This window comes from Triturus cristatus, chromosome 6, assembly GCF_964204655.1.
Source record: "Triturus cristatus chromosome 6, aTriCri1.1, whole genome shotgun sequence".
NCBI lineage: Eukaryota > Metazoa > Chordata > Amphibia > Caudata > Salamandridae > Triturus > Triturus cristatus.
In genome coordinates this window covers 430879304-430893259 of record NC_140589.1, presented here as the reverse complement: position 1 = coordinate 430893259, position 13956 = coordinate 430879304, and the positions used below count along the sequence as shown (strand labels likewise).

Genomic DNA, 13956 nt, shown 5'->3' with positions numbered 1-13956 from the left:
AAAAAGTGCTCTATTTTCAGGTCAAATAAAGTCACTAAGCACCACGAAAAAGGAAAAGTCACTGAGTACCACAGAAAGGAAAAGAAAAAAAGAGAAAGGGGAGAAACGAACACCACTCTGATGTAGAAAAACTCTGACCGCCATGTATGTGAAGTTGTGAGTAACATACAATAGTGTCACGCACAAAAAAGATTTTCTAAATTTCCTGCTATGAAGTGACGAAGAGTACACAAAAACTAAGCCCGCAGTTGTTAGTCCAACAAATCTTGTAGGGTAAGTTGGGAGCCTCAACCGATCAAGATCTGCTGAGCATGTTACACACATCTCACCTTTTGTTCAAAATTGCAACGTATATTCCAATGTGCTGGAATCGAAATTTCACACACATAGAAGAACTTGTGTTATGGATACATGTCATGCCAATTGAGATCCCTTTCAATCACTGGACCCATAGAAAAGAGAAACATAAACGAAAACTATTTTTTCAAACTTACATCTAATCAATCCATGGGAATACAATAGACAAATGTATACATGGCTATGCACACGGTTCCATTATGCTTACTGAAAAGTATGAGGGCTCATATAGTAAGAATGCACCAAGTAAAGCTTCCTGCATCTCTTTCAGTCCGACATATCAAAATCCATGCCAGTTATGTGATTTTCAAATATTAATGGCCATACGTTTGTACCGTGATAAGTACGCTGAAAAGCAAAACAACAACACGAGCGATATAAATCAGTAACACTATACTTCTACCAATACGCATTATCCAATCTATTACAGTACTGAGTGAAAAACTGAAATAACATCTTACCGCATCTAGGCATCCCGTCACAGGAATCTCGACGTGCCTCCTAAGTTGCTAATGTACGTGGCGTTGCGTGTCCTTGCGTCTTTGTAACCCCTAATTGAGGTAAAATCGAGGAAGGACCAAACAATCCAAGTACCCATCCACATAGCAAGAACGCAGCGGCCATTTTGGAACCGTCCACTGTGCCGTTATTGTATATCGAATAATCTCAACTCTTCAGTTGTGCATCTTAAACAAATCATGCAAATATATGTCCAGTGTGCACTATATTGCGATATCAATTAATGAGACCGATCTGTCAATTACATTTCACCAAATTACCACTTTTCTAAAAAAGGAGGTCCAGTCCCTGTAAGGTGAATATAATTACCCAATCCTATCAGTGTATACCTATCTGCTCTTTCTGTCTTCTTACTGGACAAGATTCTGTTTTCTCAGTGAGTAGGTTACCAATGATGACAAACGTGGGCATGCTGGTGAGAACCTGCCGGTAGCCTCCCTGGTGTTGCGTACGTGAGGTGCCTACTCACTCTTTCACTTATTTTTGTAAGTGTTTTTTACTCACACGTTGTGGGTTATGGGTATTTGTTGGCAGATTGACTGAATGCAGTTCATTTTAGTATACTTAAATGGTTGGGGGTTCTAGGATTGGTCTAAACTGGACATTTTGCCAGAGATTGGTTGGAGGTATATATCCTCACATCAGAAGATTTCCCTTGAAAAATCTATCTACCCTCTTAAAAGCCAGGCCTTTCATTGTATTGATGAGTGGAGGGAGGCCTGGCTGGTTCTCTCCCTCTAAAACTCCTTGTTGTGAAGAGTTCACAACCAAGTGAGCCATGTCAGTAACCGGTTTAAAGTAAAACCGTTTAAAGGTACAGTCGGACGCATTTAGAATGTCTTCCAGGCGAGCTCCCAGGGTAAATGCTTTAGACGTCGCCCCTTTGGTAGAGTGAGCCCCAAATACACTAAGGTTAATGGCTGTTTCCTGCATCACCCATCTGACCCAACGGGCGATAGTGGGGGCAGATACAGCTTTGTGGGGCTTCTTGAGTGCAATGAGCATTTGACAGTCTCCTGGAGGACGGAACTCTTCCGACATTTCCTCATATGCTTGAGACAAGAGACAACACACAATTTCGGAGAGTCCGGAAAAGCGGGATAAGAAATAGATTTCGTCCCACATTTAGTGCGTCTCCGAATCGTGAAAGTTATTCCCGTTTTAAAGAAAAACCTACCTGAGACGTCCAGGGCCCTGACATTTGAGACCCGTCTACAAGAGACGAGGCAAAGCAGCATGGCTTATTTCGCAGAGGGCTCCTTCCTAGAGAGGAACCTATTCGGCTGCCAAGACAGAAACAAGTTCAAGACTTGATTATCATCCCAGAGTTGAGAATAACGAGGTTCTGGAGGTAACGAGAGGTGAATGCCCCTGAGGAGGCGGCAGACTAAGGGGTGTTTACCCACCAGAGAGCCCTCCACCATGGTATGACCTGCCGAAATGTTAGAACGGAATGTATTGATCGTTCTATAAGCCAAGCCCTCCTCCGCCAGGGCGGCCCAAAAATTTAGAATGGAGGTCACTTTTGCTGCCACGGGATTGAGATGCCGTCGCACACACCAACGATACCACCTTCTCCAGGTGGAGCGGTAGCGCTTGACGGTACTGTCGGCCCAGGCCTTGGACATGAATCTCTCAGCCGCTCCAGAAAGGCCTGGGACCACCCATCAATCCCTGTAATCCACCACATCATCAGGGCTAGGGATCCTTGTTCGAGTAGTGGGTGGGGATCCTTGTTCGATTGAGAAGGAGAGTTGGAAAGCAGGGGAGAGGGATTGGAGAATCCCAAGAAAGTTCCAGAAGAACCGGAAACCAGACTTGCGATCTCCAAATTGGCGAGACAAGCACCACGTCCGCTCTCTGGCGTCGAACCTGAGCCGAGACCCGTGTGATCATGGCGATCGGGGGAAAGGCGTACCCTGCTTCCTCCTGCCAGTTCTGCAGGAACGCATCCGTCTTCTCTGCAAGAGGATCCGGTCTCCAACTGTAGAACCTGGGGAGCTGGTGGTCCAGGCGAGAAGCAACGAGGTCCACCGAAAAGGGACACCAGATGCTTTGGAGATCCGCGAACACCCCCGGGTATAGCATGCAGAGACTCCCGTCATGAAGATGGCGTGATTGAAAGTCCGCCACTTGGTTGTCGTGTCCAGGAAGATACTCTGCCATGACCAAGATCTCGTGGTCCAGGCAATACTGCCAGAAGTCAGCCGCCAGATTGGAGGAAACTCTCGATCGTGTGCCCCCAAGATGGTTGATATATCGGACTGCCAAAATGTTGTCCATCTTGAGCAGCCCGCAGGACCGGATGGAATCCTTGGTCCAGCACTGGATCGCGAATGAGCCCGCTAAGAGCTCCAGACAGTTGATATGCAATCGTTGTACTTGTGGTGACCACACACCTCCTGTGGTGAATTCGCCACACCTCGCGCCCCTAGCCCGATCTGCTGGAGTCTGACTCCATAACAATATCTGGTGCAGAACCGAATATTGCTTGCCCATTCCAGGCTTCAATGTTGGCAAGCCCCCACTGGAGTTTCTCCTTGGCGTCCGCTGAGAGGCTCACTTTTTGTGAGTAGGAAAGGCCCTGTAATGGAGCGGTCCCGCAAATTTAGCCTGGATCGAGGCCGAAAGGAGGCCCACTATCTGGGCTAGCTACCTGAGGGAGACATGGGTCTGAGATAAAAGTCTCTGAATCTCGTGCCGAATCTTTGTCATTTTGCGAGATGGTAGGCTGAGAGTAGACTACCCGGAGTCGATCGAGAAAAACAACATTCTGGGTTGGAACCAGAGAGGACTTGGCGGTCTACAGTTGGCGAGTGTCGTGGGACACTGGGCCATCAGGAGGATGTCGTCCATGTACACAATGAGCCTCATTCCCGATGCTCCCAGGTGTTCTATCACTGGCCTGAGGATCTTGGTAAAGCACCAAGGGGCGGAGGAAAGGCCGAAGGGGAGAGTGGTAAACTCGTACGTCCTGCTCTGCCAGTGAAACTGCAGGAACCGTCGGTGCGGCGGGAAGATGGGGATTGAGAGATAGGCGTCCTTGAGATCGAGGCGTGCCATCCAGTCGCCTGGGCGGAGAATATCGCAAAGGAGGTGGATCCCCTCCATCTTAAAGTGGCGGTAAACCAACCACTCGTTGAATTCGCGTAGGTTGCTGATGGGTTGTTGATCCCCGTCTGTCTTGTCCACCAGGAAGAGGTTGCTGATAAAACCTCTGGGATGGGGTCGAGTTTCTGTTGACGAACAACAGAGCGGGCGCGGAGTAACTGATTGTGCGGGTTCCCCTTGAAAATCTATGTGGAATCCCTGGACGGTTTGCAAAACCCAAGCGCCCCCCGTGATGGAAATCCAGGCCTGGACAAAATGAGCTGGATGGCCCCCCACTTTTAGAAGGGAAGATGGGAGAACACTCACCAGAAGAGTTGGAGGCGCCTCTGGCACGTACCGCCTCTGTTTTTGCCACTTCGTCCTCTTGTGTAAAAATTCCCAAATCTGGTTTGGTCCTGGTACTGACTTTGGTTGGAGCCTTGTCCTCTGATCTGGTACGGGCGGCCAGATGAGCGGCCCCTTCCTCGTCCGGCCCTTCAGAAAACCCGAGGGTGAAAGACCTTTTTTTAACTAAGTTTGCGCTTTGTCTAAAGACGTAAAGGTGTTCACAACGCGCCCTAGTTCCTCAATAAAAGGCTCCCCAAAGAGATCGCCTTGTGCTATGGGGCCCGCTTCTGAGTCGGCCAGATCCATCAATTTGGGGTCTACCTTAAACAGCAGGGACCTGCGCCGTTCTGTGGATATAGCACAGTTGCCTTGCCAAGGAAGACCACTACGGGGTGGGCCCAAGAAGAGAGGTATTCAGGTGAGATCAAGGCCCCCGACAGTTTTGCCTCCTCCGCTATGTCCAGTATTTTAGTGATCGGACCTAGGGCGTCCAGGAGCTTGTCTTGACAAGCGTGACAAGACCTGTCAACGCCCTTCTTTGGGTTTTTGACAAACTTTTGAAGGAACGTGGCCATGCGCGGGTCGATATCTGGGGTGGCAGCCACTTTATCCACAAGGGAGGGCCGAGGGCACTCCTCCCTGAGGGCGTTGCGAGCCAACGCCTCCAGTGGCCGGCAGATACGGCTGGCAACTTACTGAGCCACCTTGTCAGAGGGGCCCAGTCCGAGGACCTTGGATGAAGAATATCATCCGGGTCCTACATATCTGCACAGAGGTTATGGGTGTCAGACGTGGGCGCAGGGTGGGAGGGACGACCGGGTCGTGACGGGCCAGCGGCCTCATTGTTGTCGTCTTGGTCACCGTCCGTTGGGGTAGTGGGTACCACTGGAGGAACGGTACTTGCCAGAAACGCATGCTTGAGGCGGTCGAAGGCATCTGCATCCACCCTGGCATCCCTAGCCCTTTTGGCGGGTGGAGGCTGCTGGTCAGCGGGGGAACCGCCTGAGGGAGAGGTGGCAGGTAAGTTCTGGGCGGCCTTCGTCATCTTGTTGCAGGCCTGTTGAATCTAGCGGGATAGACACTCCTCAAGGAGAGTCATGGCATGCTCCACCGACTTGTGGATGCATGCATCCACTGCGTCGTAAAAATCCTCATCCCACTATAGAGCTGTAAGTGGGTCCTCCTCCCACTGATCATCCTGGTAAGCGCAGTCTTGGTAAGCAGCCATTGGGCATACGAAAGGGAACAGCGCTGTACCAGGTAAGTGGTTAGGCAAAGAGAGGGTTAACCTCAGGTTAACGGTGGGCTGGGTGTCAGCCTGAAAATTTGGGCGGGCAGAGCTCGCAATACAATGGGCTGAAAGTCCGGGGACCCAACAGCCATGGTGCAGTAGATTGGAGGGCAGCCTGCTAATTGGGGTCCCAGCAGGACAGTAGACCTGCAATACTGACTGAGCAACAGAGCGTTAGGAAGGCCTAAAGGTACTGACCCCCAAGGCAGAAAGAAAGGAAACTGCCAGTCAAGCTGCCTAACTGAAGCGGGCGTTCAACGGGGGCGCGTGAGAGGAAAAACACAGCTGTCTAATGACAGTAATTAGCCAACCCGCGTAGCAGGTGTATCAGCAGGCGAACAAGGCTCCCCATGGCGTTGTGGCTTGGACTGAAGAATGCGCTGAATCCAAGCACGCACGCCGTGGGTCGGAGCACGGCTATGCGCCCCCTAGCGGTGGGAGGAGTACGCCGCGAGCCAGCACTGAAACCCATAGCCGCTAGGGAGCTCAGACTTTCCCACGGCCGAACGCGAGTCAGTGGAATAGCGGGTGACTTGCGAGCTGAAGACAACGAAAAAACGGAGGTAACGAGATTAGGGCCCCAACGCGAGTCCGCCGAATAGCGGGTGACTCGCGAGCTGAAAACACAGTAAACTGAGGTAACGGGATCAAGCTTGAGGCGGGCGCGCATCAGCGATAGAAACGCTTGGCACGTGCGACCGCACTCAGCTGAGAGAAGAGGTCGCACTAGCAGCAAAGACAAATTGCTCAACAATAAAATACAGCAAAGCGCACTAGCGTCCGAGCATGCATTAACACTAGGCAGAATCGCCGTACGTGAAATCAATGTATAAGTACAACACAAATAAGTAATGGAGCATTCCAACGGCAATATTAATGAGAGAGAAAATAATTGAACTTAACTGGCTGTCGAGCAGCGAAGAAAGAGGGGGACTGAATGAATAGTGATAGTACTATCACTACCCTGGGGTCTTGTGATTGGTGCAGACAAATGGACACTCTACCCTTGGACTCTCTATTGTTTCAACTATTGTTTTGTGGGAATGGTAGTTGTTTTACTCTAACTCCAAATGGCTGCTATTCAATAAAGTGAAGAAAGAATAGCATAACCCTAGCCTCCGGTCCGGACATAGAATTCCGCAATCATCTGTACCTGCTCCTTATTTAGTATATCTGATAGAGACTACTAGCCGCAGATTCCTTAACATAGAATTATCCCCAGGCGTGAGACTGGACCCGGGAAAACTTTCCTGCCCCAGGATCTCTGCGTGCCAGAGGGCGGTACTATGCGACTCCGTCCTGACGTCTTCTGTGGGCGTGACGTCAGCGAGGTCCTCCTCCTCTTCATGGGATGCTCGCGGATCCCTTGCCATGTGCGGGGCCTTCTATGGAGGTGCTGGCGGCTCCGGCGCTGACAGGTTTGGCTTCAGGTCTTGGAAGTGTGGTGTCGTCGGGGTGCGGCCCTACGGGGTTCTCCCTCCTTCGGCCCATGGCTCCTCTGCCTCGCCGCAAACCCCTGTGGGGGTCCCTGTGGTGTCACAGGAGGTTGCTCATCCCAGAGTCCTCCTCGGTCCTCTGGGCAGGCAGCGGCTTTGTCCGAGGCCGAGCGGACGCCGCTCAGGCTCCGGCGACTGTCGGCACTGGTGGCGTCGCAGGGGCTGGGTCGCGTCCCGGGTCTCCCTCGTCTCTCCACGCAGGCGGCAGCTTTGTCTGAAGTAGAGTCAGTTCCTTTTCGGTGCTGTTCTTTTGCCACCCCAGCTCCGACCCCGCCCTGTTCTCCCGCTGCGCAGGTGGTGGTAGAGGTCGTCTCGGCATCCCCTTCGGTGCTGGTCGACGTCGCGCTGGCGCCAGTGGTGGACTCCACGGCGCGGGGTCGTCTATTCGTCTTAAGAGGCCCCCTCTTCTCCGGAGGTTCGGCAACTTTTTGTCTCTTCTTCCCCGGAGACGGGACGCCGCGTCGTGGCTTTTTCCCCGACGTCTTCCAAGGAGGGCTCTTCGCAGTCCCCGCGCCCACAGTCCTCCCCAGAGGTACCTCAGGTTCCCCACTCGTCTGTCAACCCCATTCCGAGCTGGGCCATTTATTCCACCGGTTGGGCTGGGGGATGGCCGGCTTAGCTTACAGCCGTTGCCCACAGAAGAATTGCTCTCCCCACCGAGTGCTGCCTTCGCTCGGGCTGTCTACATGGCCGCTGGGATTTTGCGCATGGGCGACCCAGCTGCCCATTTCCCCGCGGACCATTTGCTTGAGGTTCTTCATCAGGGCTCTGGTGGACGGGAGCTGCTTCTTCCCTTCGAAGCTTCGCTCCATAATGCTCTCTTGGGGGCCTGGGGGCGTCCTGCCACGGGGGAACCCGGTGCCCCAGTTGCTCCTGCACTGCCACCGTCCTGCTTCGCATGATCCTGTCTGCCTTTCCTTCCACCCATCTACCAGGGGCCCTCTTCTGCAGACTGCCTTTCCTTCCTTGCCTTCGGTGTTGTCTCCTCTGTCACGGGAGGCCCGATGGTTAGATTCATGGAGTCGTAACATCTGCGCTTCCTCCAGTGCTGCCTTGCGGGCGCTCAACACGCTCTGTGTGTTGACCAGAGCCACTTCCAGCTTGTGGGATTCCAAGGAGTAAATGTAAATATGCATTTATTAGGCGCAAACTGTCACTCCACAAGGAGCCTCCTGGCGCTAAGGAATCTAAGGAAGGAAGGAAGGAAGGAAGGAAAGGAATTTTGTGTTGGATGAAATTAGATTAACGCAAAGCAGTGGCCATCTGGGATATTAAATATCCAAGTTTTTAATACCTTCCAGAAGAGAGATTCAGATTCCTGAAGTCTTAGGCTGATTGGAAGTGCATTCCAGGCTTTAGACCCCAGGTAAGTGACAGTTTTGTCTCCCTTTGTGGTAAGTTTGAAATTAGGTGGTTTTAGGAGATTGGCTTAGGAAGATCTGAGAGTCCTGATGGTGGTGTAAGGGGAGAAGCGTGCTGAAAGGTACTTGGGTCCTAACCTGCACATGGCTTTATGGGTAATCAAGAGAATCTTAAAGAGGATTCTCTTGTGGATTGGAAGCCAATGCAGGGTTTTTAGCGCCGTGGAGGCAGATGCTCTGCGTGGGAGCTTCAAAACAAGACGAGCTGCCGCGTTTTGGACCACTTGCAATCTTTTTATTGTAGATTTATTGGTACCTGCTAAAAGGCTATTGAAATAATCCAAGCGCGAGAGAATCAGGGCAACTGCTACTGATTTCTTCGCTGCCAATGGAATGAGATCAAAAAACCTCTTAAGTGATCTCATTAAGCTGAAGCAGGTTCCTGCCGTGGTTGATGCGTGAGGGAGAAAAGATAGAGCGGAGTCGAATTTGACCCCTAGATTTCTAGCTACTTTAACCATGTCTGGGGGGGGGGGGGGCGAGGTGGTACCTTCTGGCCACCTACTATCCGGGATGAAGGTAACATTAGTTCCAATGGGTAGAATTTCCCTTTTGTCGGTGTTACATTGTAAATGATTGTTCCTCATCCATTGTATAACATGTGAGAAACACGTTTTGAAGTTCACTTCTGCATCTGTATTATTCTTGTCCAGGGAGACTATCATTTGGGTGTCGTCAGCATAGGATGTTACTTCGATTCCGAAGGAGTTTATAAGGAAGAGTCCCTTCTGTCTTGTGCTTCGCAGGAGGGTGCCTGCGCTGATCTGCGGCACCATGTGTTGCATGGCCGGGAGCTGGCCGCGTTTATTCTTTGCTTGGCTCTGGATGTCTCTGAGGCTCTTGGTTGCACAATGGCTTCTTCGGTGGCCCTCTGTCACCTTGCTTGGTTGAGGGATAGTGTTTTCCAGAATGTTAGGGAGCGTCTGGTTGACCTCCGTTTCGATGGCGGTCTTTTGTTCCACGGCCCTGCGGATTCTGCCATTCAGCGGTTCCTTACGGGGCTTCGTCCTAGTCTTTCCCCCTCAGTAAACCTGGATGTCGGTCCTCTGCTGTGTTCTGGGAGGTGTTCTCCCATTGTTTTTCCGGGGTCTAGTGTGCGGTAGCCCCGGTTGTGCGTTTTGTGTGGTTGGTGTGCCTTCAGGGTCCTTCAATTGGCCCTTCGGCGCTGTAGGCTGCTGGTCCAGTCCCCATTTTTGACTTGTGATTTTGGCTGTTGGTAAGCCCGTGTAGGTCCTGAGATGGGGCCTTCTGTGTCTTCTTTTATTGGCTGATTGGCAAGCCATCTGCGATTCTACCCGCAGGTCTTTCTGTTTGTCCTCTGCTGCGGAATCTTTTCCTAAGAGGTGTTCCCATGTTTTCTTGGGACATAGCATACCATATGTGGGGTACTTGTAGCTATTACATAGCTCTGTCATGTGCTGGGGAGGTGTGGTCACCCTTTTCGGGTTCCTTGCTCTCCATGGCGTCATTATATATCACAGGTGCGGTCTCTTTGACACTTGTCTTGGCGCTGCTTGCCTTGCGCCCAGGTCTGTCCTTCTCCATGTTCGCTACGTCGCTAGACCAGTCTGGCCTGTTGTCTGCGGCGTCGTGTTGTGGCGTTTCCGCCCTTCTGTCTGGCATTTCGGCCTGGTCCTCTATCTGGTGTCCCAGAGGGACTGGCTTTCCTTGGCTTTCTGTGTTCTGGTTGATGGCTTGGGCCCGTCCTCCGTGTCTCTTTCTCTTCTGCCTGCTCCCACATCTTTCGTGGGTCAGTGTGTGTTTCTGGACCGGCCCCTCTTTTGGGGTGTGTCCTTGCCCTACCTGGCCGCTGCCTTCGGCTTGTGCCTGGCTTGTTCTGGGTGTACTGCTCCATGGTGTTGGCTGCTGCTGGCGGCGCATGCCTGCTTGTTCTTGTCCACCGTCGTGGCCTTTGATGTGTTCCCTTGTGCCCCTGCCTCTGGTTCCGCTGGGGCTTTGCGCAACTATGCCTGTCTTCTTACGCCTGTGCTATTGGCGGTGGAGCTGTTCCTGCCTTGTCCGCTGCTTGCGGCTGAGGTGTGTTCAGCTGTTTCCTACCACTGTGTGTGTTTCTTATGGCAGGCCCTGCCTCCGGTTCTACCTCTTCTCCCTGGAGTTGAGGTGGTTCTTTTGTTTCTTCAGGCTCTGTGTGCCCATGCGGGGTGTTGGGACGGTTCTCCCTCGGTTGTGCTTGGGATCTCCTGGCCTTCCCTTCTTGTCCCTGTGACATGTCCCCTGCTGGGGCCCTGTGTCTCTCCTGTTAGGGAGGCTCTCTCGCAGGCCCTCCTCCCTTCTGGGTATGGCTAGGGTATATATTCTATGTTAAGGAATCTGCGGCTAGTAGTCTCTATCAGATGTACAAGTTACTTACATCGTTAACAAAGGTATTTGGTAGAGATGATTCTAGCCGCATATTCCTTCACGACCCGCCCTTCCTCCCCGTTTTGCGAGGACCCTCCGCTTGATTTTCTGTACTCGCCTCCCTCTGGGTGGCTTGTCTTCTGTGGGTGTCCTCTTCGCTTTCTTCTGGACAGGCTGTCCGGTTCTACTTGAATGTTCCAGACCCCCCGCCCCTTTTTCTTTCGATACAGGGTTGGTTGGTTTCTGCGTGCCTTTGCATCTCTCCAGCTGGTTTCTCTCCAGTGTAGGGGCCTACGTTTGCTCTTTTTCCCTCTGTTTGATTGGAGTTTCTGATCCCCCTGCGGTCTTCTACGCTGGGGATTCTTTTGCCTGTCCTTTGGCCTCCTGTTCCTTTCAGGGTCTGTGGCCCTCTTTGATGGTGTAGTCTAGGGGTGCCTTGCTGTTGCTCCTCTGTTCCGGGCTTGTGGCTCTACCAGATACATCGTTACCGGAGGTAAGTAACTTGTACTTCACTGTTATATGCAGTTTTCACTCTTAAAAACATGAGAAGGGCTACCTGTGGACTGTACTGAAAAATATCTCATGGAAATTCTTTAGATGCCTTGAGCTTCTTTCCTAAGCGTCGATTGTTCTCAGAGCAGTAGCTATTCTGTTTGCAGGAGAATTGTTAAACATATGCCTCTAAATTATGGATTTTTCTTTTGTAAGATGCCTTAAGATGCCATGTTTAATGTGTGTGGGTGGTTACATTTTTATTGTTATAAACTGCTTTTTCTGGCATCACGTACATATTTGACGTTTTTAAATGTTTGTGTTTGAAATGGTTTTATCAGAGGTTTACATTGTAATGATTTTTGATCATCAAATACAGTAAATCACCACAGAATCGACCATTCTGGAAGTGTTAACCAGTCTATATTTTAATATTGGTGTTGTCTTGTTTTTAAAGGGGAATTGATGACTGTCGCACGCTGGATGAGAGAGTTTGTTGGATATCATCCAGACTACAAGCAAGACAGTTTTATCACAGATAAAATCAATTATGACCTTATTGTGAAGTGCAACCAAATAGCAAATGAGCAGGCTGAATGTCCAGAATTGCACGGAATAGCAGTTAGCAAAATAAAATTAAGTGCAAATCAAGCAGTTTCTTTTTAGCAAGCTTAGTGCTGTGTATGCATTCTGTCATGGCTGCGTAAGAGCGCTTGTGAAAACCACTTAATTTTCTTGATGTAAGGCTAGTTGGGCATATCTTGCACTATTAATTGGGCCAGTTTGCCGAAAGAAATAATTGTCGGCATCCTTAAGGTATATTCATAGTTTGTTTATACAGTGTATGTGTAAATAGTAAACTATTTTTAAGATTACCAATGTATTTTAATAACACTGTATCTAAAGTTATTGTGAACCAGCCTGTACATTTTGTATGTAAACTCAATCACTGTCTAATAGCTTTGTAAATGTAGCTTTCCCGTATTTGTACATTATATGCTTTTTAAACACTGAACGTTAACCATTTACTGAAATGTACTGATGGATGTACCTTTTTCAAATCCAATTCATGATTTCCAAGAAATTTAGCAAATGTATATGTTTTGGCTTAATCCTTGCCTCTTTTTCAAGTGGACCATTTGGAGGATAGTCTATTAAAAAGGTCATTTTGTAAGGACAACATGTTTGTGGGAGGAATGTTGCCCTCAGGATCTTAATTACATTCCTTTCTTTTACTTGAGACTTTAGTTTAACAGTACGATCTGCACAGCACATGCACAGAATTGATCCATTATTGTTTTACATTCGGTATTTTGTGTTTCTTTGAAACATTTAGGCTAGCTACCCATATTCATTTTGTTCCGCAAGGAAAGGTTTTTAATTGTACAACAGCAAAATATTGCTGTTGGTGGCAGATGCATCAACGCTGTTTTTAATAGACAATGCAGCAATTGTTATTTGACAAATTCCGCATAGACGTTTGGGTCTACTTTATTCATTGCTATGAATAACACATGATTTTTTATTTCTGAAGCCATAATTGCCTTTCTTCTCTGATCTGAATTTGGGTAGAGTGTAGTCTGCATAGAAGCTTTTATTTACAGTGGGAAAATGTTAATGCAACATTATGCTTTTAATATCATTGAGAATTATAAATAGGCTATTCATGCAAATCGATATGAGACTGTGATGTTGTGCTCAATTGTATATCAGCTAATATCAGAGAAGAATTTTGTAGGGAGTTAGACACATACCTTAACAAATCTGTAATATGAACGTATTAAAAGCTGTGCGTCTTGATGTGCTAACAGAGATTTAAATTGCCCCTTTAGTGTTCAGTTGCCATGTGTTAATCAGGTTGTAAGCGACCATAATAGTTTTGGGTAAAAGACCTGCGAGGAAGAAATACAGTTGCAGACTGAAAACCCGATTTTAAAAAGAAACTGCAGGCTACTTTTTTTTTCTGAAACTTTTGTAACTTTGAGATACTGTTGTATTCCAACTATTACTGTCTTTCCCTCGCCCTGTGGGCAGGATATTTCATCCTGACATGTTGAGTGCTTTATAGGATAAGGTACCAACACGGACCCATATACCAATGCTACAAGACACCAAGGAGTTCCATGGCCACATAAAAGCATGAGCTGTGCACCTACTGACTTTATGGCGGCATGGAACTCCCCGCAGATTTGCTATATTCTTATAATGTAGCAACCTAGCAGTAGGTTATATTGTATAATGAGGAGTCCCCACCTTGTATGTCTTCTCGTTTTTCAGGGCTGTGAGAGGAAAAGGATCTGATATATGTTGCCTCTCCTGGCTGAGCAGCAGTGCCAGAGCTGAGTGGGGCAGCGAAATGGCGGTTGATGGTCTCACCCACCTTCCTTCCTTCACAAACCGGAATGAGGCGGGGATTGTGGGAGGTACTATGACTGTCAAGCACCTTTTTCTTCTTTCAGAGTAGGTCTCTGCAGACCCACGCTGACAGGACAAAACAACACATGCATGTTAGAAATTAGATTATTATTTAGGGTGGGTGATTACCCATCTCAAGAAGTAATCACAACCTTTGTCAAGGTGA

General features: G+C 49.2%; 1 protein-coding gene across 1 annotated transcript in view; it reads left to right on the top strand.

The window, feature by feature from the left end:
• Positions 1-13183, top strand: part of GCLC (glutamate-cysteine ligase catalytic subunit) — a 252101-nt gene extending 238918 nt beyond the window's left edge. The window contains exon 16 of the mRNA XM_085610850.1: positions 11833-13183. Within this exon, the coding sequence (XP_085466976.1) occupies positions 11833-12041 (209 nt within the window). The 3' untranslated portion in view covers positions 12042-13183. The remainder of the gene's footprint in view (positions 1-11832) is intronic.
• The last annotated feature ends 773 nt before the right edge of the window (positions 13184-13956 follow it).